At 31.5% G+C, this 25,890-nt stretch overlaps 5 protein-coding genes and 1 non-coding gene across 6 annotated transcripts; 3 read left to right on the plus strand and 3 right to left on the minus strand.

The window, feature by feature from the left end:
• Positions 1–512: 512 nt before the first annotated feature.
• Positions 513–2,344, minus strand: LOC103870498 (syncoilin). The gene is made up of 4 exons (XM_009148631.2): positions 1,930–2,344; positions 1,420–1,530; positions 1,258–1,338; positions 513–860 (listed from the first exon to the last, which is right to left on the minus strand). The coding sequence occupies exons 1-4, from the start codon at positions 2,197–2,199 to the stop codon at positions 786–788; spliced, it is 537 nt and encodes a 178-aa protein (XP_009146879.2). The 5' UTR covers positions 2,200–2,344; the 3' UTR covers positions 513–785.
• Positions 2,345–6,583: 4,239 nt separating this feature from the next.
• Positions 6,584–8,030, minus strand: LOC103870500 (tyrosine-protein phosphatase RLPH2). The gene is made up of 4 exons (XM_009148633.3): positions 7,450–8,030; positions 7,310–7,377; positions 6,964–7,143; positions 6,584–6,845 (listed from the first exon to the last, which is right to left on the minus strand). The coding sequence occupies exons 1-4, from the start codon at positions 7,958–7,960 to the stop codon at positions 6,675–6,677; spliced, it is 930 nt and encodes a 309-aa protein (XP_009146881.1). The 5' UTR covers positions 7,961–8,030; the 3' UTR covers positions 6,584–6,674.
• Positions 8,031–10,545: 2,515 nt separating this feature from the next.
• Positions 10,546–11,158, plus strand: LOC103870501. Its single transcript, XM_009148634.2, has one exon. The coding sequence runs from the start codon at positions 10,663–10,665 to the stop codon at positions 10,936–10,938; it is 276 nt and encodes a 91-aa protein (XP_009146882.1). The 5' UTR covers positions 10,546–10,662; the 3' UTR covers positions 10,939–11,158.
• Positions 11,159–11,275: 117 nt separating this feature from the next.
• Positions 11,276–13,701, minus strand: LOC103870502 (GDSL esterase/lipase At3g09930). Its single transcript, XM_009148635.3, has 6 exons — positions 13,454–13,701; positions 13,137–13,337; positions 12,574–12,854; positions 11,849–12,155; positions 11,549–11,765; positions 11,276–11,459 (listed from the first exon to the last, which is right to left on the minus strand). The coding sequence occupies exons 1-5, from the start codon at positions 13,512–13,514 to the stop codon at positions 11,551–11,553; spliced, it is 1,065 nt and encodes a 354-aa protein (XP_009146883.1). The 5' UTR covers positions 13,515–13,701; the 3' UTR covers positions 11,276–11,459; positions 11,549–11,550.
• A 254-nt stretch (positions 13,702–13,955) lies between these two features.
• Positions 13,956–15,858, plus strand: LOC103870503. The gene is given in 3 exon segments (XM_009148636.3): positions 13,956–15,125; positions 15,128–15,175; positions 15,371–15,858. Coding segments are annotated over 3 exon segments (513 nt in total). The 5' UTR covers positions 13,956–14,989; the 3' UTR covers positions 15,700–15,858.
• A 3,055-nt stretch (positions 15,859–18,913) lies between these two features.
• On the plus strand, positions 18,914–19,031 carry LOC117134491. Its single transcript, XR_004458676.1, has one exon. It is a non-coding gene; the product is annotated as a U5 spliceosomal RNA (small nuclear RNA).
• Positions 19,032–25,890: the final 6,859 nt, after the last annotated feature.

The following is a 25,890-nucleotide window of genomic DNA, read 5'->3' on the forward strand; positions in this document are numbered from 1 at the left end:
TTATTATTTTTGTTATCAAAGCTCCCACTAGAATAATGAAATAAACGCCTATATTATTTTATACTACGCAAAATAAAATAAAATAAACGTGGTTGCTACTTGCTACAATTAATTTAGAATCTCACTCGAATTTATTGCTAAATTTATATTTATTGCTAAATTTATATGAACGATGATCATATGAGATAAACGGCTGTACTTTGTAAATTGTACGTTTTGTCGTCTTTATAACAAATCTATAATTTCAATAATGCAATTATCTGACGATCATTTGCACAACAAAATTAAATAAAATCAGGAGAGAACAACATAGATGATATCGTCTTCTCTTAACGTACCGATAGCACATTTATAGGCAATTTAAATACAACATATTCTCTTAACATTTCAGCATTTTTCATCTATTTTCACATTTTCCAATGCAGATTTCATAAAAGTCATTTCCATTTTTAACTAGTATTAGTACATTATATGCTGTAAGGAGGTATGAACATAAGTGTAAACCAACTGTAAAGACGCAAACAGGAGAAAGAGGATTCAAAGAAAGAAAGAGAGTAGTGTTTTTAGTTACAAACCTGTCTCAGATGAGTATTTTTTTTGAAATTTACTTCCTAAAGAACATTATAAATTCTCCAGCAAACCCTAACAGAAATAGAAGTAGTACTAACACACGACGATTATAAAAATATAAATTACATTCAACCATCACAAAACCTAAACGTAGAGTTAAAACACTCGGAGAATGGTCTCTGGTCCCCAAGATTGGTCCTGTCTTGGATTCAAAGTCAGTGTATAGAATCTATGTTCTTGCTCAGCTCTTCCAGCTTCTTCATTCTCACCTTTTCGCTCTCTCCCACTAACTGTAAATCATTCGTTTCAAAGACCCATTAAGTCAAGAGTTACAAAACAGAGTGAATATATATAATCAATAAATGCTCAGTCATGCAGCGAAAAACAGGTACGAAGATACTTTTCCATGTAACTCAGCTCAATCATATGTGTAAGATCGAAATTAGATGAGCTAATTCTGCAAACTAAGATCAAGAACTCACAGATATGTCTAGACAAACATAGAGATTGGTCACAAGATTACACAGGAAAGGTTGATGTGAATTAAAAAAAACTGAGAACACAGAATCCTAAACCAGAGAGGAAGATACTAACAACTAAAACACTTGAACCAATTATTCAAACACGATCATCAATTACTATATTCAATTAAAAAAAAGAAAATGATTTTAGGATTAGTTGACTAACCTCCATAAGCTTGGTGATAAGCTGCACCTTCTCTCTGTTCTTTTCATTGAATGCTTCAAGAGCTTCTTTGTACTCTCGTTCCTACACACCAGATAATAGCATCTTAATAATAATCCTCAACCAGACATAAAATGGATTTGGCTATGTGTATTGGCCTCTTACCTTTTTCTGAACAGTATGACCCAAAGGCTTTAACTCTTTGTTAACAGAATCAATCTTCTTCCTGACCAAAGCAACTTCTTTCCTCATGGGGTCAGCTAAACCTTCAAGTTCCTAAATATACAATTCAAACCATTAAGCTTCTTAATCATGGTTGTTTTCACAAAAAGGAAAGATCTTTGATCCAAAAATCTCATTTTTACCAAATGGGTTTTACAATTAGTGATACAAATGTGGAAACACCCACAAAAGTACCAATCTTTTCTTACAAATTAAAAAAAAAATGCTATTTTTTTGTTCAATGTAAAATGTCAGATCTTGAAAATTTCAATACTTGGGGTCCTACAAATCTAACCCCTAAACATGAATCAAAACCACATAGCTTCACTGCAATAAACCCCCAAATGTCCAATTTTTAATATCTTAATTTATTTATTTTTATATGTAAGAAACAAAAATAAAAGCACAATTCTCAAAAAAAAAATGATAAGAGGAAGAGAAAGATGTTTATACCTCACGGATCAAAGCAAGACGCTTTGTCTCCTCTTCAACACGACCAAGCTGAGCTTGAACCCTTTCCCTAATCTCCATCTTCTTCTTCTCGATCTCCTCTTCTTTCGCCCTGAAAGCAGACAACGCCGTCCTCGACATCTCCTCGTCTTCCTTCGACATTTGGCTGCTGAAACTCATGCTTCCCGACAGCTGAGCTCCTAGCTGTCGGCTGTGCACCGCCGGAGGAGCCACCGTCGGCTGTGACGTCTCTATCGCCTGCATCTCCTTCATCTTCACTCGTAAAATAAAAGAAACCTCTTTAGCTCGATCTCTCTCTCTCTCTGGTTCTAGGTGCTTCTGTGGTAGAGAGAAAAATAAGAGATACTGAGAGTTTTACTTTTTTAGAACCCAGAAACAGTGTTGTGATATGAACATATATATAAAAAAAGATAATTACAATAAAAATGATATAAGGGTAACTTTATCAAATAAACGTATAATAAAAAGAGATAACAGGCGATAAAAATGAAGAAGCATTAGGTGAAATTACCTAACTGCCACCAACAACCGATAAAAGATTTTTGATTTTGTTTTTTTTTTTTTTGATTCGATTTGGCTTTTGTAAAATTAAAAATAAAAGGTATATCAAATAAAATATTCTAAAAAGTGAGGAGAATATGATTTGTAACGGTTGTTTAATCTTCAGACTTTGTAGGACAACCGTTGGATCAAAAGATCCAGTGAAGCAAGAAAAACGGGTGACCCGTAGAACCCGGAGGAGACAGCTCGTTAACAACTCAGCTGTTGCGTCTAAACCGTTTGTTAGTATACACCTTTGTGTAATCTTGTGTAATCTTTTCACTAAACTCGTTTATTAAAAAACTACTACAACTAGTATATTTTTTTTCACCGCGAAACGGAATGTTTTACTTTAGTCAAAGTTATAAAACAATTATACTAATTGTGGTCAAACATACCAAAATGGAAAATCAAATGGGATTTTCTTCGTGTATCTTAAGACAGTTGTTCGAGTTAAATACATTATGGTCAACTTCAAGTACTCATTAATTCTCTGTTAATTATTTAGCGATAAAAAGATATTAATAGGAAAAAAAGAGAGAAGAAACGTAAATGCGAAGGCAAAGGGTAGCAGCCAACGGCTTCAACTACGGGCCTTCGAAGCAAGAATCCTTCTTTTAATTTCTTTTTTATTCACTCTTTTTCTTTTCCTTAATGGAATTTACTTTTATTTCAATGTCCATTACAAACTATATATTCCTCTAGGCTAGCCATCATCTCAAGATATATAATAGTCACATTTGTTTTATTGGTGGGGTTTTCCATCTTGTCCTGATTAGGAAATTTGAAATTTGTTTGTCCCACAAGTTAATATGAAAGTATATTACTTAGTAGATAGTTTAATTTCCAGTAATTAACTAATGAATAAACTTTACAAGGTTTTGTTGTTTATATATAATTCGAAAGATAGTTTACCTACTAATTGACATAAAACCATATATGTACTATCTCACGTATTCTTTTAAGTCTTATAATGTTTTCATTTAATTAATTTTTATAAAACTAGTAGTTTAATATCAATGGTTGAGGTCGAACAGAGAAATAAAAACTTGAGATGACACTGAAATTTAGATCGGTTTCAGACTTTCAGTTTAGGTTGCTCAGAAACGCAGTTTTGAGTCATTTCTATTTGTGACTTTGGTCGGGAATAAACCGGTTCGAAGCAAAAGAACTTAGTTATAAGGTGAGGATTGAGTCGACCGAAAACGTATAGAAAGAGGCTGATCCTTTAGTCGACGTGTGCTTCTCTGCCATCAAGGACCCACTAAACCGGTGTCTTTTGCTAGCGCATGCATCAGATTATCATTTGGCACCTATACTTTATCCTTTTAATTATTAAACATTCTTATATGGATCCCAACTTGTCCTTGTTTAGTAATAAAACAAAACAAAAAAACTATATAATGTAACATTCTGAATATCCACAACGATGTGATACTATTAAGAAGTTATGTGCAAAATTTTATTGGTGAGCTTACTACTCCTAAATGCGATGATTATGAATTTGATTGAGCAAGGATATCGACTTTATACCTAATTGCCAACATCAGCACTAATTAGAATTTAATGGTGTCATGAAATATGATTTGCTGTCTCTTATCAACTTCATACTTTCAATTATTTTTCTTTTAAATCAACGACACGTAATAGGTATGTCTCCATGTCCATGCCAGATGGTTTAATTACGAAATATCCTTGTTAATTTGAAATTATTTACGGGATCTTATTAACGCAATGTTTTTATTAATGAAAACGTTTGCACTTGTTATTTGGTCTTTATTTGAGCCTTAACTACAGCATAGAGCTTAGTAGTTTACCTTTTTTGTGTGCTGCCTGAGAGCTTAGTAGACTTCTTTAGTATGCAACTATACCCTAACAACTTTAATTTCTCCATCTATGTTATTAATTACCATCATCGTAATAAACGAAGAAAAACAAACAAAACAATGTGATAGGTCTCTCATATGGACAAAGAAGAAAGATGAGAAGTATCTTTGTGTTTTGGCAGTTACGCTAGTCCAATTGACATCCCCAAAGATTCTGGTCCCTACGAAACGAGTGTTGTCCTTGTATTTGCATATGTATTTTCCCTTAAAATGCTATATTTTACAAGCCTAGATACTAATTATATAATATAAAAATGTTATGGTAATGAATTTGCAAACTTGCGCATTCAGTAGTATACATAGACTCTTTGCCCCACCTGAAATGTTTCTATTAAGCATGTGTTTTTGTACTATATATAGCCAATAGCTTTTTGAAAGAATACAAATTAATTTGGATATTTGATTTCAGACAGTTAAAAAGGCTGTATCAGTTTTTGTTGTATTTTAGAAAGGGTGACAAAATTATAGAAAATGTTAAATGTCAAGATGAATAAGATGTCAGGAGTCGTGGTCTAATCCAAGATAATCCAACATCTGCATAAGCACTGAACAATAAGTTGATGGTTTCTGATTGCTTTTGACAAGTTAGTGCAGTCTTTCAGCCTTTTCTGAAGTTGGGAAATACATAAGTTTGGTTTCTGTAGAACTCGAATTTACAAACATCTTAAAAATTAATGGACGCTACAACGATCCAACTAGAAATCTGAACGTAACTTTCTGTAATTGTGTTTACCAACAAAAATAAGAACTTTATGTAATTGTATTTGTTAAAATACGAATATATGTAAATGTATGGAGATAATATATTAAATAGTCAAAGGAGTAGCAGGCTAGATGCTGTCTGAAACTTTTCTGGTTTTGTACTAAAAGAATCTACACACTGTCTGACTCGTAATTAGGAAAATCTTGTGGCAAAATATTAATTTTATTATATATGTATAAAAATAATATATACACACAGAAACACACTTTTCTGCTGAACAACTAGATTGTGTGTCAAACAACCAAATTTTAACTGAAGCTGTATGCACACAACAGCGAAATTGTCCAGTTCTCACGTAACATAATAACAAAATCTTATACAATGACCGATATTGAGTTGGTCTAATGGTAAAGGAGTTACGATTGTAATTACCGCAATTCATATTTAATTCACGGTGAAAATAACTATTTACAAGGTTTGGGTTCTCAGAAAAGAGGTGAAACCATCTTTTTTTTACCCAAAAATAAATAAATTATACAATGGATTCGTAATTTTGTCAAGTTAGGTATTGCCTATTTATATTTGTTGTTTTCCGTCAACATGGATTTTGTTTGTTCTTATTGTTACTTTTCTTTTGTTGATTATCGATTTACAGTTTCAATAAAAAAGACTGAAGTTGGTTGAACTGAAAGTTAGTGATTATGAATATGGTTAGCTATTCGTTCGAATAATTGACTGATTTCGCATGATCTCACAAAACATGATTGAGTTTCTTATTGATCCATGCCGCAACCATGCAAAGTTTATCATCAAGACATCAACAACATACTGTAAGATTTAATTTTAATTTGATTATACTTCCATCACTGGGTGATCTTAAGAAACAAACAAAAAATGAAACCAATTTGTTTATACGCTTAGATCCTGGGGAACTTTTTTCATAATAAAAATTTCCGGTTCACGTGAACCAACCGAAGTAAAACAACAGCTGTCATTAATATGAAAATGAAGTTAGCATGTGTGTTGCACATTCCTGACAACTCCTTTTCTTATCTGTCTTTTTCCTTTAATTGGGTCCATTTCTTCCTTCCTGGTTACTACTGGATCCGAGGGTAAAGAAAGAAAGGAAATAAACTTGATTATAAAAGATAAATTCGTAATCTCAACATTTTTTTTTTTTTTTAACATATTTTGCTAAAGCGGTACATTGTGTAATACTGTAATATAAAAAAGAGAAGTTTAGGACCTCCTGACTCACATAGTTTCTCTATAATTGAATTAAACTTAGTGTATATATCAACTGCAGCAAATGTTCCAAAAGTTCCATGGGTTGCACAAGGGCGTATCACCCACCCTTCTTCATAGGGCTTTCCTGAATTGCGAAGTTAAAGTAGAAATAAGTTCTAATGATTGGGCTTTTGAACGTTCGTAGGCCCATTATGTTGTTTTTCCTCTGACCTGTGAGAGGTCACTAGACTCGCTACTTTTGAGAATTTTTCTTTGTAAACGTTTGTTAAAACTGAAACCTCTTATTAATTCTTTCTGGGAATGCAACTATGCAAGTATACCTTGATCACAATGGATTGAACAAAAGAAACTCAGCTAGAAACATTATCAGTGTCTCGGATAATCATCTTAGAAGGAAGAACAATCGCAGCCACAGGCTTTTCCGGGTATCCACCCCCTTCATCGATGATCAATCTCAGACCATCCATATGAAGTTTCCCATGATGCCCGCTAACTAAAACAGTCTCTTTATCATCCAGCTCCTGCAAAAACAAAAACAAAAAAAAAACATTTCAGACAAACACAAAAGCATACAAACAGATTACAAAACTAGAAAGATCCTAACACCCAAAAAAGTTGGTTTCTTTTCAATCTTTTCACCTGTGGGATGTCCCAAACGTTCCTCCGACCGCTAAGATACGGTACTTTCGAAATGCTCGTGTCTTTAGCTCTCAACAGCTTTAGTTGTTCTTCAACGCTGTCCCCTTTCTCCAAACCAGCATGTACAGCAATCAACTTACAACGCTTTACCCCTTCCTCGGTCTCTACACAAACATCATCCTGCAATAGAATCAACAAAATAAAATTACTACCAATTTTTTCCTCCAAATAATATCTTAGCTTGGCTGTAACTGTAAATCTCTAAAGGGTTGCAAAAGATTCGATCACTAAGCCCAAAGTTCCACTCTTTATAGCTTTATACACACACTCAAACTACTTTTCATACCTCTTCATGGACCCAAACCATATTGGTCAAGAACTTCTTGTGACTCTCTGGCACAGCCTTCATCAAATCTACAAAATTAAAACAAAAGTTTCAAAACCAAAACAATTAGTTACAAACTACAACCAGAGAGAATCTTTTACCAGAAGATCCATGAGGAACACCATAAGATTCAAAAGTAGTCCCAGCATCATAAATAGATCCTTTATAAGCCATCCCTTTCACGGAATTGAACTGAGCCTTAATCTTACCAGCCCACCTCCTCCCTTGGAGATGCATCTCCTCAAAGCCTTCGCCTTTATACCAACCTTCCCTCTCCTCGCTCTCCTCGTACTCCCTCCACGTCTCCTTCAGCTCGGATCCGTCCCAAGGACGCGGCAGCAAACCCAGAAACGCCGCGAAGGCGAAGTCGTGGTTCCCGGCGAGAAAGACGTGGGTTTGCTCCGGGTGTTTCTCCGGGAGAGAGATCAGAAAGTCGATGACTTTACGCGTCTCCGGTCCGCGGTCGCAGTAGTCGCCGAGGAAGATGACGAGGGCTGAGGTGAATTGTGATGGGTCGAGGGCGGATTGGAGGTTGAGCCAGAGGTTGGTGAGCTTGGTGATGTATCCATGGATGTCTCCGACGCATATCACCGTCCGTGGTTTTTGCGACATTGCTCTCTGTTTTGTTGAAATGATAATGCACTTGTTTTGTTTGCTAGCAGGTGTGGTGGTGGCTACTTGTTTTTAAATTTTTAATCATTAATGTTTGGAGAAAAATACTATGATAGCATCAAACCAAGTTTATGTTCCCAAAGTAACACTCAAGGTTCAAAATCACAAAAATAGGTTTTATTAAAGAGGTAAATATATATTTATACTTATTGGATTAATTAATCCAAACCTTAGAGTTTAGAGTTAAGGGATGGAGTTTTGGAATTAGAGTTTAAAATTTTATAAAAAAAAATACTAAAATAAAAAATAAAAATTTTAAAAACAGTTTCAAAAAGTATTTTTAAATTATAAAAAGAAAATTTGAAAAAAAAAATAAAAAAAAATTCGAAAAAAAAATTCGAAAAATTTCGAATCTGAAAACATATAATCTGAAACTATAAAAAAAAAATTCTTTTTTTTTTTTCATTTTTATTTTATTTATTTTTATTTGTTTATTTAATTTTAAACCAGTGGTATTACTGTATTAGGTATATTTTACCCTTTAATAAATGTCATTTTTGTGACTTTCTCCTTCTAGTGCTATTTTTGAGACATAAACTTCAAATGTGCTATTATTGACAATTGCCCTTAACGTTTACCAAAAGAAAAATGAAAAAAAAAAAACTCTTTTATCATCTAAATTAATTTTATTACACAACTCAACACCACAGTACGTACTAGATGAAGAAAGGCTGTTACTTATAGTATGATAGAATATTCGATGAGCCAAAGTTCAATAAGCTGAACATTTGAAGTTGGGGCAGCTGATGAGACAGCGCAACAATGTGCTCTACAACAGCATAACTCTTATCTCAGCACCATCACTGCCAGTTAGAACAAGAGAAAATTTTCAGGTCTAAATGGCGGAGCCAATGAAGAGGCATGTGGATTAACTGGCCCCTGTCAATTCTAATTTTTTACTTAATATAAGCATATAGCTGCAATATACATTCATTAATTTGTCCAGATTTAATGGTTTAGCACACTTGATGATGGGTAATTGTAAATCTTTCAATAAATTTATATGTATATAGTTTTGACTCTGGTAGATTTTGTTTCTACCTTCGCCGCTGGGTCTAATGGATATGTGGACTAGATGACATAACCTCCCAATCTACCATCTACTGTCTTTCTTGTCTTTTATCCAATTTTTGCCAAGAAAACAGTTTGTAAAAATCTTTACTTGTAAAGACAAACCTTTCATTTAACTACTAGACTACTAGTGATATTTATAATTTAGCAAAAAAGCAGCTGATGAAATTCTTAGAAAGTACCAGAACATGAAAACTTTAGGTGGAAAAGATATCGCTGTCGCGGATGATCTTTCTTAGAAGAAAAGACGATTGCAGCCAAAGGTTTATAATTGTATCCACCGCTTTCATCGATGATCAGTCTCAAGCCATCGATGTGTAGTTTCCATGGTGACCGCTGACTACAACAGTCTGTTTATCATCCAGTTCCTGAAAAAAAAACAACAAGGCATTCAAGCTATAGCTGTACTAAAAACTCATTTCATTGGTCAACATTGCGATATGTTAACTTGGTTTCGGCTATGACGATCAAATTCGTGTAGAAACTCAACCTAGAAGTACTAAGGAAAGGGCTGGTTAATTTGCCCAGCATCATGAACATGTTAAGTTCATTTTCATTGTTCAACTTCTCGATTTGTGGTATATAGTAGTACTATATGCTGATATAACATTATAGCCAGTTTCCAACAAGGGTAAGGCTCGCTTTTTGGGGGATGATTACCTGAACGGGCGGCTCTTATGCAGTTATGCGCTCAAGCGGAGGAAGCACATAGACCATGTGTTTTGTTGTCCTGCGATTATAGTTCAGACATGTAGTAGTGTAATCACGCATTTAAAGGTTATTTCTAATATTTATTTCTTTGATTGTAACATCATAATTCGTCTTTATAAACGTATTATCATATTCGATATATCATCAAGATTTCAACAAGTCCATTTAGAACAACAGTCTAATGCCTACAACATCCATGTCTTTTTAATTTGTAGCTTTAACTTTTCAAAAGACCTTTAATAATTAAATAATTTACTATTAAGCCCGCCTTGTGGAACATGCTAAAAATATAAACCAAAGAAATGCATAGCACTAGGCTTATAATAAAGGAAATACAGACAAATGAAATAAATAAATAATGAATAAATCGAAATTTTAGTAGAAAATAGTAATAATAATTACGTATATCTCACTCTTTAGTTTTCATTAAAGACGCACGCTATTCCATTCGTTACTGAATAAGATGCTATTTTTACGGGACTCTTCACCAAACGCTGCTTGCTTATTAATTTGCATATTCCAAATTTTATTGGTGTTTATATACATCTAATATGATTTTTCCATTTTCGGTATTGTTTTCCGTTTTGATATTTATTCGGTATGTTTTAGTTTAAAAGAATAATTTCAATTATTGATACCCAAATCATTCACATATTTCTTTCTTAATCAAACTAGTGAGGTGGCGTAAATAGATATTGTATAGTATAAATGGTAGTTAGAATAAAAAGTAATACCAAATAGCTGCCATCTATGTAAATTGTAATGTGTCATTCCTTTCTCTTCACGTAACCTCACAGCTCTCTCTGTATAAACGCATAAGCAACACAAATCAATCATACACAAAAAAAAAGAGGAAAAAAATGGGGAAAGTGAGCTTGCTTCTTAACTTTCTCATTAGCCATGCCTCCAAGCAAGAAAGCATGGAGAAATTTGACAGAAACGGAGGATCAAGCAGTGGGTTTAAGATGCCGTTGCATTACCCAAAATACACAAAGGATGATTACGAGAAGATGGAAGAGTGGAGACTTGATTTGCTTCTCTCAGACTACGGACTCATTGCTTTCCACGACACTAGTACTCTCCATGAGAAGCGAGCTATTGCGATCGAAACTTTTCTGTGGCCTCATGCGTACTAAAGGGTCGGAGAATGTAGAGATGCGGCCGATATAAAGAAATGAACTACAAACCGAGATATCCATCTACCGAAAATATCATGAGAAGACTTTGTGGTATCTTTGGTGATACTATACCTCATATTCTATAGTTTTCATCATGTCTATTTATGTTTAATACATTATATAAGTTTGATTTCATATGAATCTGCAACTCAATAAAGTATGTGGTGTTTTGTCTATATATCAAGAATTTTCATCTGATACATTTTTATCGGTCCAATCATTGCATTAAATATCATTGTGTAGCGATATAGCTCTGTAGCCAAGGAAGAACCAGGCTATATTACATGACTCTAAATACACTGATAATGTCACTTTCTAACTAATTTTATTCCGAACAGAAGTCTCATGTATCAATTCAAGAACAGCTTGCATGATAAAGGAAGATTCCACATCTTATAAACATTGTTTTTATTTGACGGTCTATATTGGACCAGCTGCTCTTGTTGAGACTTGAACCAGTGAGCTTGACTTGAAACTCTCTGTAATACGAACACAAGCAGAAACAAATGTTAGTTACAAACACAAGTGAGTGAAAAATCGAGACATCAATAAGAACATTAAGTCTTACTTTTAAATCAAAACGGCTTTGAGGTTTTCGCGTAAAACTGAGTAAACGGATCTCCACCCTTCTTCTGTCGGATGAAAGACATCCCAAAAGAAGGAAGTCTTTGGATCTTTGCAAATTGTATACTTCTTCTCACCCTTCTTGTCCACGTTTGAGCACGAGTCATTGCTTGTAATCCCGACACAACACGGTTTCAATGGGTTCACAAACCTCGTAACCCCTAATTCAAAAAACTCGTAAAATCGATATAGGAATTTATAAAAAAAAACAATATTTCTCTAACATTTTCTTTTTTGAATTTACCAGGTTCCGCTCTTTTGTTCTTGAGGACAGTCAAGAAGGCCTTGTAGAGATCAAGAATGACGAAAGTGGAAGGTTTGGTCTCATTGTTGAGCTTCGCCACGGTTCTACGCAACAAAGTATTGTGAAGTTTCACTAATGCGTTATCTGATGCGTTGCAATGTTTGAATGAACTAGAGGTGGTTTTGCTAGGGAGACATCCGAGTGGCTGCAGTGAAGCTATTGCTATCTTCTTTACTCCCAACTTGTGGATGCGTCTCAAGTTTACTTCGGTTTGATCAACAACTTTCTTGATGAATCCCGGGAACTCCTGCAAGATATAATTTCCTTTTTTTAGCCAAAAAAAAGAAGAAGATATAATTAATTTCTTATTATGTTTACATGTTAAATTATAATTTTTTTGTGGGTACCTTCAAACTTTTTTCTAAAAACAATGTTTCCACTTTCTTATTAAAAATATTTTAAAACATGCAAACTCAGTAAACTTTTACTTATTACTCTATTTTCACTTTAAAAAGTGTAATAGAAAACTCAACTCGATTATGGAGTTACTCTATTTTTTTTTAAAGTGCTTTTGAGATGCTATTATATTTGTATTTATGCTTTACGATTTCTAGTCCACTATTTTTTTTCTAAGTATAAAATAGTGTTTTAAAATTTTAAATATAGAAATCTTCTTTTTAGTTTGGCCTAGTAAATGCAAACGCATATATGATGTTTTTTCTTACGGTCATGGGACGTTTTTGGAGAATGAAAGTGCCGTAGTCGTTGCCAGCGTTGCTGACGAGGGCAAGAGAGGTGTGGAGGTCGGACGGAGAGTAGATGTTGCCGGAAGCGAGGACTTTTTGGAAATAATCAATCTGAGTTGTCATGTTTGGCAATGGATTATTGAAAGTCTTGAACACTCCTGTCCCTCCGTACGCGTAATTCATTCCGTATAACAGCCGTTCCTTTCCCGCGTAATTCTTCCACGTGTACGGAATCGGTGACTTTATCCTCAAGTATCTTGCTGCACACAAAAGTTTGGTGTAAGAAAATTTGAGTAAAAGTCCTAATATCACTCATAAAATTTCCACGTCAGAATTTTGATAGCTGGTTTGGTTACAGTCACTCGTAATTTTCCTTTTTAATTAGGTAGTTAGTCTAAATATCTAATTAACCTAACAAAATAAAATGGTTTGATCCCAAAATTACGTGTTTGTTAGTGTGTTGAAACTAGTGGCCGACCACATGCATGCACCATCCATTCCACATTAGTTGTGACAAAAAACGAGATAGAGAGAGAGAGAACCGAGAAAATCGGTGGCGATGCGGCCGTCGGAGAAACGACCGGAGGGCTTTCCAGGAAAACTGACGCCGTAAGGCATTTTCCAGGAATCGGCTAGGGACTTCCTTATGTTTCCCGTATCTGCATATGAATCTCCGAACACGAACAACCTATTCGGTCTCATACGCTTCATGTTGTTATGCTGAAAATGGTCCGATTCAACACCTTCAAAATATTTTTAAAAATTTATTGTAATGGATTTCGGGGAATCGATTTATGTGATCAAGAACTTTACATATATAGTATTTTTTTTTGAACAACGCATATAAATGTATAATTACCTATTAACCAAGAAGAGAATGAGACGAGAAAGAGAGAGATGAATAGTTTTAGAGACTCCATTGCTTGCTTGCTTGCTTTCTTTTTGTGTGTGTGTGTAATATAGTATCAGATTCAGACCAAAAAGCTTCTTTGTTTGTTTGTGTGTGTGTCTTTCGTAGTGTTAAAGGAGAAAACGTGGAGAGAAAAGAGGAGGAAGAAGTACATATGTGGCGGGGATAAGTTGAAGGAGGAGAGACCTTTGGAAATTTAATAGTTTCGTTACCCTCTTGTCAACGTCTTTTTAGGCTTTATATAGTGATGACAATTACCAAAGGAGATTTAATAAAACGTTGATGAAGGAAAAAAAATTGGTCAACTTAAGGATATATTATACCACTAGTTAAGCTTGAACGAGTTAAAATACTAATCAACTCGTAAATATATTTAAATGTTCAAAAAAGAATTTATAAACATTTTCTGTTTTAAAAACATGTGAATAATATCTGAAATTGGTTAATGGAGACTAGAGAGTAAGGTATTATTCGAGTTGAACATTCGTCGATAATAGTTTATAGGTATGAAAATTCTACATATGGGATACAAGTTTGATAAATTGTAAAGAGTTGGTGATACACTCACATACACATGCCTTTTCTTACATGTCATATATATCTATATATGTCAACTCAACTATATGGATTGTGTTTTATTATTATAAAAACTTTGCTAGCTTACATGAAGGCACACCAAACAATTTTAGCGAAGTCGTTGACATAATTCACATGGAAGGCTTCTCTTGAGTCATGGTATTGCCCTTGCATCCAAAAATTATTAGTGATAGAAAAATTTCGACCTCTATATTTTGCATGCTAAGTGCCATATATTTGTATTTTGTGCAATTGTAAAACCCAATGTCAACATTTTTTTTTGAGCAAACATAGATTAAAACAAACCAAGGTTCATGCAGCACTAGTAGCAGAGGAAGTAATCGAAAATAAAGCTGCTGAGTCAGCTTGAACATTTACTAAACGCGGGATAAAATGAAAAGAGATAGACGTAAAAGAGCGAGCCATAAAACGAATGTCATGGAGAACGTTTTTCAATACTACATCATGTTCTTGAGTCTTCAAGAGTGAAATGAGGTTCTTCGAGTCAGAGAAGATGTTGATGCTGCTGACATGTGAAGAGAGTGCAGCTCCCATAGCTGCCTTAACCACCAACAGTACTGACCACCAATGCTTCCTAATGTCAACATTTTCTTGTTTTACAATTTGGTCTAATATTTTATCACAGTCATTATCTGTTTTACACGTATGTTAAAAATGACTTCCTGATTTAAAGCTTTACAATAATAGAAAATAATTGAGATCACAATACTAAATGGACCGCACGTCTGGAGGTAGTGCCCTTCCACACATATAACATTCCCTCCCCCATAACCAAAATGTCTCAATTTATATTATATAAAACGATTATATATATACCTAGTCTTTTTTACATCATGAGCACAATCTCAAAAACATCCAGCCCAAAAAAAAGAATCGAGAGAGGTTGCCATGGCGCAGAGGATCACGACACTGGTTCTGCTCATAGAGATACTGTTTCTGTTAAATTATGTGAGTCAAATAGCCAAGACCGCAGCAGCTAACGACGGAGATGTGATTCACGTCACCGGGAAAGTGATGTGCCAAGATTGACTCTTAACTACGACCAATGGATCAACGGCTCTGAACCCATCAAAGGTATTAACTGCTTTCGATAAATCCAAATTTGTATATATGTATCTATTCGGAGTTGTATGAATCGAGATATATTTCCCCACATTGCCTCTCTAATCGGATTTGATGACTTTGATAAACCGGTTAACTCATACCCCGGTCTGAAGATACTCAAAACCGGATTAGTAACCAAAAATCGTTCCATTTTGTATCTTTTAGGGGCTGTGGTATCAATCACTTGTATGGACGAGAGGGAAAGAGTGAGATACTATGGCAGCGACAAGACCGATGAAAGAGGCCAGTTCGATCTTATCGTCGACAAAGTCCTCTACGGCGGAAAGAATCTCAAGCCTAATCTTTGTAATGTCCGGCTCGTGTCTCCTGCTGACCAGTCATGTGGTATTCCGACCGATTTTGGCAATGGTCAAACCGGAGAGAAGCTAGTTCAGCCGTTCATGGTTTTCAAGAATCTAGTGAAGTTTGTAGTCGGGCCATTTTATTATACCACCCCCATGTGTGACACCCCTAAATATGAAAACAACTACTAGAGTTGGATGATTTTAACATTTGGTTAAAGGTCATTTGAAATTAGTGGTCCTCTGCTATATATGTTTCTCATTATGTGTAATGCCACATGTTTTTGCTTTCTTAATTTTGTTGATTCTTGTAAATGTAAAATTACAATATTCTTTTTTACACATCATAAACTTCTTGCAATATGTTTTCCTTGTTATGTAAATCATATTTCAGTTAAGTGACTAACTTCTAATATATCTTATATATTAAAACAGAAGTCACAACTTTGATTCATGTGTGATTTTTTTTTAAAAATGAACATATTCCTAAAACGTCATGTTACATTTAATCTTTAATCTTATCATTTAAATTTTGGGCATACCAAAATTTTTTATTGGGTTATCAATAATTAAATTTAAATAATAGATGATCTATTGGATTTATAAATTAAATAGATATAATTTAATGTTGTAATACTATATCTCTATATGTTAAATATTTAAATATTTGTCGATGTTAACTTTTAAAATTATAAAGATTTTTTTAAATAACAAAAATCATATTATCTAACAATGATTAATCTTTACTACCTTAAACCAATGAAAACAAATTTTAAACTATATAGTTCATTTTAAAAATTAAACAAAACTAAATGTTTAATTATTTACTCGATAATATAAATCTAAGAAACGAAAAGTTTTATTTTTAAAAAACTTTCTAAATTTATGAAATTTTACAATATCTTTGAATATGACAATAAAACAATATTTTAATAATCTTTATATATATAGTTACGATTTTAATAATAAAATAAAAATCCAAAAAATATATATATAGAAGAAGATACAAATACATGTGAAAGTTTGAAACAATCTATTCAATGAAAAAAATATACCGTAAACTTATTATGTTTTAAAAATTGATAGATACATATATATATTATAATATATACCCATTTAGAATTGAAAATAAAATATTTATATAAAAATAAATGAAAACAAAAACTCGCGCGGTTGCGCGGATCGAGATCTAGTTATCAATTTAAACTTGAAGTACTGAAAGTGATAATTTGTGTATAGCATTCTGACAATTGGATGAAACTAAAATTTTCAAAAATATATTTGAAAATTTATATGAGTTGTATCTCGATGGATTTTTTTTAACCAAGTAACATAAATATGACAAATGCTAAAAGAAATTACAACGTGGTTACCAGTTTTTTTTAAGACTTTGGGAATTTCATGTTTTACATCTATAATCTCTCATCATATGTTTGGAAACCAGCTTTAGAAGATTTGATTTAAAAATATATTTTATACCAAAAACGCTGTTTTCACCAACTATTGTGACAGTCTATCTCAAATCCTAACCAAGGTAAGTTTTTTAAATTATTTTATTATTTTTATTTTATTTTTTAGCTAAAAAATATAAAAAGGGAGGAACTAATCGCGGGATCCCACGTGGCAGGTGGGATCCGCGCACAGTAACAAATCTGATCCTTAGCTAAGGATTAATTTGGCACAAACTCTTAAATTTAATGGGTCCCATATATTATTATAATATTTTTTTGTTAAGGATTTTTTGCTAAGGATCCCCATTGGACATGCTCTAATATTCTTTTATTCCTCACACAAAGAACATATGGGACTGGATACAACACAGACATGATGAAGATAAACAAAATATATCAAAGGGAGAAAGCATGAAAAAGAAAGAGAGAGTATTACAAAGTATACTCATAATCTGCTGATTCCGAGGGGATCCGAAGCTTGCCAAAGGTTAGAAGTTGCCCAATTTCTAGAGGAAGATAAACAAAACTCTCTGTCTGAATCACCTCCCTCTTCATCGTCAGCCTTCTGCAATCTTCGATGATCCATATCTTAAAACACTTTCCTTACAAGAACACAAAATCACTTAATAGCCTCCTCTTTTTTTTTTGTTGTATTTAAGCCATCCCTTAAAGATATAAATTAAACCTCTAGATTCAGAGGTTTTTCTCTTCTTCACCTTAGGGGATGGCCATCCACCTTTGATTGGTGGTGTTGTGCCAAAGTAAGTGAAGGTTTCAACGGTGGAGGCTTTCCAGGGGTTTTATAGTGTGTTCTTTCTGCTTGTCTATGGTCATGAAGACATTTTAAAATACTCCAAAAACCCAACTTACTAAAACTATAGTGTTCTTTCCACTTTTCTCTTTTTATTTTATTTTTAAAAGTTAGAACTTTTTGTAACAATGAACCAATATATATCATGTTTGCTAATGTTATTTCTAGAGGATATTCCATTTGTACAATAGACTGATGCAAGATGATATGTTTTATCATATACAGATATTAATTTTGTATTTATAAAATATTGCATGCGGAATTATACATAATAATAATATGAAAAATTCGACAATGTATAAGTTTAAATTAAAGACTCCAGGTATAGGCTGTGGAAGGACCGAAGGAATTTCTTTCAAGGATTTTACAATTAAATTGCAGAAGAACAAAAAAGCTAAATATATTAATGGTGTAAAGGCGTAATAATATATGGTGTAAAGAAAGTGATTAAAAATCATATACAAATATAAGTGGAAGCAGATAATGATTGAATCGGGGGAGTCTTATGTGAATATGCTTGGAATTTAGGATAATCTCATGGAATATGCCATAACCCAAATTGCCTTTTTTTCACAAATACACACTCATGACTCATATGATGACATTCACAAAATCAGATTGTATCTTTTACTAAATACTTAATTTTGTATGTAACCTGATCTGTCAGGAATGAACATTAATTTTTAGAAAGCATTATTCTTTGAGATACAAATATTATGTTTAATAGTTTAATCTGTAAAAAACAAGAATAGAGATTTCATCAGATTTGAAGAAAACAAGTAAGTTATAAGTTTGTGTGAAAGAATATGATAAATATAATTGCTAGGCTTTTACCCAAAAAAAAGTAAAATAATTGCTAGGTTCCTTTTATTTTTATTTTTGTCACGAATTTGCTAGGTTCCTTGAAATGAAAATTTTGTCAGTTTCATTGTTTTCATGAAGATCAGTTTATTGGGTTTTCATTCTATTTATTTTTTAAAGAAAACATCAGGTTTATGTTTAAAGCCCAAAGCTCATTACAGGCCCATTATCCGACGAAGAGTTTTAACGCCATTCTGAAGCTCCCACATCGGGAAACTGAGAGTAATTGGCAGAAGAACTTGTCTTATAAATAGTGGCTCTTTTCTAGGAATCTAAACCACGCAGCCATGTGGTGAGCCCAAAGCGAACTATTCTTTCGCCTTTTACTAAAGAATACCGTGTGCTCTCCACGCCAAGTGGCATACGCCTATTTTTGGAGGGTCCCGCTCTCGAGTGGGCCCAAACATCAATGAAATTAAATTTTAATGATAAATACTCGGAACCGGATTGAATTAAATAAGACGTTTGGGGTTAAATTAATCTAATGGGCTTGTAACAATTTTGAAACAATATTAGCCTGACGTCTCTCAAATGGGATTTCTTCTGTTAAGTTGGGTTTCACAAGCCCACCTTATTAATAAAAGCTTATGATTTGGAAACAATATGAGACTAAGTCTATCAAATGGGCTTTCTTTTGTTATGCTGGGTATTACAAGCCCAAGGCTATTAATAAAAGAAAATTCAATAATCTACCAAAAAGAAAATTTTCAATATTTCTTTTGTTTTGTAAAAGCAAGTTAAATTTCTTCAGATTTTAATTATGTTGTATTTTATTTTAAATTTACATTTGGTTGTATTTTTATTATTTTGTATGTAATGTTACATTTTATATAAATAAAATAGTTGTTAAAAAAAAAAAAAAAAAAAAAAAAGTTCAATTATTACGGGGTCAGCATGTGTATACGTTTAACGGTGAGGATTGTGGAACACAATTGAAAGTGATAGGACAAGTGGACAACCCATGCATGATCAAATGTTTTGTACGTTGTTTTGATATCGAACAAGCGAATGATTTTTTTTTTCTACATCAAACAAAAGAATGATGTTCGTCTCTTCAATAATACTCATTTGTCCTCCCAATCTCAACACAGGTTGAGTTTCGCTATTTATTTATTTATTTAGCCACTAAATACAAATACAATCCTTTTTATGCCATCTGTAATCTTCCATACATTTTAGTTTTATTCAAGAAGAAAAAAATATGCAGTATAATCGAAATCTTTACCATGATGTAATATATATCCATACATATGGGGAATTAATTACTGAATGGGGCAATCATGCAACCGCTAATTAGAATTTAGAAGAAGTCATTGACTCATTATGATTGGCGTTAGAGATGTTTTATTAAGGTCCCCCACTAGTATTAGGACATTAAACAAGGTTATCACAGAGTACTTTGGTCATAATCCATTTGCTAATCTAAGGTTATGATATTGTAATCTATAGTTAACTAAATTATCTACTAATATTGGAATATGATTAGATATTGATGGTCTTCATAATACGCTTCAACTGGACAAGACATATGATATGTGTATTTATATAATAGCACACATGATCTGACAGAAATGAAATCTAAATAGAATATACGCAGTAGATTGCAATCCACGAAAAGAGCTCATAACATCTTTAACCGATGTATTATTTTGTTGTCAATTCTTCATGCAAACCAAAACAAATGCATATGTAAAGATTGAAATTTCCACTTAGGGGTGGACATTGATCAAATACTATAATATTTTTTGAGTATTTGTCATTCGCTTTTTACTTAATGAATATTTAGTTTTCTGATTTGCAAATATTTACGGATATTTACAGATTTTTTATCCAATTTGTTCAGTACAAACAAATTCTAGAAAAAAACTATATGAAATTGTTTTCAAAAAATATATTTTATATAATATAAAACAAAAAGTAAAAATTAGTGAAAATTAATTTAATTTTTTTATAAAACAGAAAAATATATTTAAATGTAAATGTATATTTATTGTATAAAAGTCAGAGCGAACCGGATATCTAAATCTTCAGTATTTATTATTTACTTTAATTTTAATGGATATTATTTTCAATATTTTTATTTTTGAAGATCTATAGATTTCTAAATTTTTCGGATCTAATCGAATCAAAATTAACAGATAAAAACGAATTCTAATCCCACTAATATGAACCATAGCAAAATGGATTGCCACACATACTAAAATAAAAACTACAAAAAAAAATTGAAAGGGCAGATTTTGTTTCAGATTCAGAATACGAACATGCGTAACTCCACGTGGAATTCTATGTTTTTATCGCTCTACAGGAAACAGTATATATCATTTTCAGTAAATGGTAGCTTTTGGTGGGCTCTTTTTGTATTAGAGCACATATGATAGAGACTGGTCATCAGCATGGTATATTATCCACAAAATATAAAATAGCTTATTTTAATTATTTATAAGAAATAAAAGGCGGAAATTGTAATTACTTGCTGAAGCTTTTGTTAAAATTAATCTCATAGTCAAATCCTTATACAGGCCACCTGTCCTCTTTAAAACACTTTCACAAAAATGTTATATGTCCACTAAAATTGATGATAAGTTTAAGGGTTAAATATGATAATTACATTTAATTTTAATTTATATTTTTTGTAAATATTTTTAAAATATGGTAATAACTCATACATCATATTTAATATTTATTTATATTTTTAATAAACTTTTTAAAATATAGTACTAATTCATACTTCATCACAAAAATAAATATATTCACATATTACATTACAAATTTTAAAATACTATTTAATTCTATTTTTATAATTATAAAATTTTGATTACTAATTTTTTCAAAAAAAAATTGCATTTTTTAAAATTACAAGTTTTAATCGTAATATCATTAAATTCTTTTATATATCTACAAATTTGATAAATACTTTTTAGTCTTAATTTTTGATAGTTATACAATTTGTTCTATCAAATTTTTAGTTAATTTTATTCAAGTTGATTTAATATATTTAACCAAAATAAATTGATAAAAACATACCTAAGATTATAATTTTAAATATACATATATATATATATATATATATATATATATATATATATATATATATATATATATATATATATATTTATATTTATTCTTAAATACAATTTTTTAAAATTATTTCTATCTTAATTTTATGTTTAATCAAATCAAATTTATATTAGAATATTGGTAAAAATAAATCTACAATATTAATACAATATTATTTTTAAATATAATTTAAAACTTGAAAATATATTACTGGACATAGCTGTAAATATATATATATATATATATATATATATTACTGGACATAGTGGAAGAAAAAACCTAATAGTCAGTAATCAATTTGGGTGAACGATTTTTTTTCTTCTTTTTGTTGGACGATATATATGGTTGTTAATACCCGTCAATAGACCTCATTTTGTTATTGCATAGCAATGAAAGTGATTAGACGACCCAAGCATTAAACAAAATTAATTAACCACTAATATTTATTAGCCGATCAACAAAAATAATATAATTTTTTTATTATTATTAGTCCTTTTTTCAAAAAAAAATAATATATATATATATATATAATTATAAGCGATGCATACAAATATGCACATCGGTCATGGGGCCAACAAATCTATACCAGATTAATTTTGTAAAGCTGATGGTTTTAAAAGGTTGGTTTACACCAACATTTATATAATAAACACATCAAGACAAATGGTATTTATGATTTTTAATTATAATAATTACAGGTCAAGTAAATATATGAAACAACTTTGGTCGGCATCTAGAGAAGAAACGTCCACCTTTTTAGAAGACCCCCCATTGACAATAGTATATGAATTGAATTTACACTATATTATAATTACGTCGTTCTCTAGTGAATAGCTGGAAGTTGAAGTTCCAACATGGTTTATGTTAAAGATTTACGTGGTGACCTCGTGTATTGTGTGCACTAGTCACTTTGACGTGTATTGAGAAATTATTTGATCAAATCCTCTAACTACTTGTCTTTCTCCAATATGCTAGAACAATTGTTTGTTAATATAAAATAAAATAATAGAAGGAAACATCTTATATATCTGCGACTAATATTGCGCACCTACAATTTATGATTATAATAGATTAGAACTCCAACTTGCTGTAAAACCATAATAGATTAGAACTCCAACTTGCTGTAAAATTATATATGCTTAAATGACACGCTTAATAAATTGAATGCATTATGCATAACACATCGGCCATGGAATTTGGTACATTGTTCTTGATTCATAAACACATTTTTCTAATCTACCAAGACTACCATCCGTATCCTCTATATATTATTTGAGAAGCATTACAACTTCTTTTTGTAGCCACATGTCATCACTAGGATGATTCTTAAAATCATTAGAGAAATATGTTGGTGCATCTAATTATATAATAAGTTTTTTTATTAAACTAACAATAAATTCATTATTAATGTATTTCATTATTTCCTTAAATAAAATTACGGAATTGCCTATGGTTAAAGTATATATATGACAATTAATGATTTTGAATAATAAAGATTTGATAAAAATTAGTGTATATTCTATCATATTTGTTTAATTTTAAACTATTAAATAAATTAAACAACCACAATAACCATATAATAAAAAATTTAGATTTTTCTATATATGTTATATTTTGAATTTTGAAAAACGATTATAAATTACTAAAACTGTTAAAAGTTTCACATTGAAATGATTACAAAATTATATAAGTAAAAAGTATAATTTAATTAATTATTAATATTGATATATATATATATATATTGTTTTAAATTAAACTATAAACCATATAAAATACATAAATCTTTTAGTTTTAAAATTTACTTTGAACAATTTTTTGGTAAAAGTTTTGAACGAACATTGACAACTTATTTTTTTTAAATTATAAATTATTAAAACTATTAATCTCACAATGAAAATTTTGTTGTTAGTAATTTAAATCTTTTGCTATAAAAGATACAAATGATCAAAAACACTATATGAGTAGAAATCATCATTTAATAGACATTAATATTAAAAATATACTAAAATATACTATGTATGTTAGTATCATTTAAATTTAATTACATATCCTATCAAATATTAAAAAAAAATTGGATTAATAAAATTGATTTATATGTTCACACCAATTTAATTATATATTTAATAGTTACTGACTTTTAATTATTCAAAATATATTTATTATTTCAAAATATGTAAAAATATTTAATACATAAAATAATTTTTATATATAATGTTCATCCAGCGCAAGGCGCGGATCTTACCCTAGTTTTACTATATATTATACGGGTATGTACTTTTTTTCTTGAAACATTTACACTTAAAGTCACATTTCATCTTTATATTACACTCTAAGACACATTTCACTCCTGAGACACTTTTTCTTAACTTTCTCTTCTCTTCTAACTAATTTAGTTACATCCTTTAAACAAATCACCTAACTAAAGAAATTGAATTTATATAATTTTTCTTTCTCTTCCCTTATTCCTTTCTTCCTTCTAACTAAACGTGTATTCACCACCACACCCACCACCACCATTACCACCACCTCACTCATATCCTTAACATTTGCCTCTGTTTCCTCCCTCCCAACCCACCGGACCCAAATCACTGTCGAACCCAAACCCACAACCACCACCAATCACAACACCAGTACCGTCGAGGTTCGTATCCATTATATCTCCGGCCACCTCCGCCATATCAACCAGCTGCCGCTGGATTTCTTCTTCAGTCACCGTACGTTGAAGACCTCTAAATCAGATTCACCAAGATCTTATTTTTAGAGGTTAATGTTTAAAATCAATTAATACCAAATAGATCTATAACTTTGATGCCAAAATAACATGAAATACACTCAAAGTTTGGAGATTTAAGACGAAGCCATGATTGACGGCCGTAGCATTTTTACAGAAGAAAAAAAAAAACGAATTGTGAGGTTGAAGATGATGTATTTACGATTTTGCCATTGATGAGAAAAAAATGATCTCATGGAGATTTGAACATGGATATGATGGCTCAAAGGCTCTTTCTTACTACTAGACCACATTTTGCAATTTGTTTCTCACTTAAACTATTAATATGGAGCCAATGAATTTGTCTAAAAATAAATTAAATTAAGATGGTAAAACCATAAAAATGCTATATATACACGTAAGGGAAACTTAAAATAATATAAATTAACTCTAAAACTATAACTCATTCAAATCATTTCATATCATTCCATATCTAAAACTATAACTCATTCAAATCATTCCATATCATTGCTTTACAAATTTACCGCATTGTACATGTGTACACGTAATTTTATTGATCAATGTGTACATCATACCAATTGTACATGTGTACACGTAACTATAATGTGTTTCTCTACTATCTTGAGAAAGTGGCTAGCTGTGAAGGCCCATAAAAGTATGATCAAAGTTCTTTAAAAAGTAATAAATAAGCTAAAAAGGTTTGTTTTATATGTTGTGTTGTACACATTATTCCGGTTCACCGTCGTCGGAGATCGGGTGAAAAGATCGTTCGAGTAACACCAATTGAGGAGTATCGTCTTTTTGCACTTTGGTCCTCTAGTTTCATGCTTCTTTCACAATATGCCTCAAACTTCTAGTCTGTTTAATTTTCTTTACAAATTTACTGCATTGTACATGTGTACATGTACTTTTACTGATCAATGTGTAAATCATACCCATTGTACATATGTACACGTAGTTAGAATGTGTTTCTCTACTATCTTGAGGACGTTGCTAGCCGAGAAAGCCATTGTACATGTGTACACATAGTATATATGTCAAACGTTGTGAGTAAAAAATATGTGTACACCTTTACTATTTTATATTGTAAATTACAACTATATCTAATAAATTTATCAGGTGTACATGTGAATTCTTGCACAATTTAATTGGTGTACATGTGTATTCTTGTACATGTGGATACTAATTTTCTGTACATTAGTTCACGTACATATGAACATTCAGGAATCTTCATACATATAGCTAATATTTAAACGATAATAATGTATTTCATGGTTTTGGCTTTTTATTTTAGATTATATTGCTTTTGCATAGTAATCTTCATAAAGTAGGAGTTGTATTACACAATTACAAGTGTGGAGCCAAATTGAAAAGAAACTGTGCAAATTTGCAACTTTTAGGGCCAAATTATAAAAAATTGAAAATTAAAGGACTAGTTGTGGAAATATATGAAACTTGGTTTGGGAATGGAT

This window comes from Brassica rapa, chromosome A05, assembly GCF_000309985.2.
Source record: "Brassica rapa cultivar Chiifu-401-42 chromosome A05, CAAS_Brap_v3.01, whole genome shotgun sequence".
In the NCBI taxonomy this organism is placed as follows: domain Eukaryota; kingdom Viridiplantae; phylum Streptophyta; class Magnoliopsida; order Brassicales; family Brassicaceae; genus Brassica; species Brassica rapa.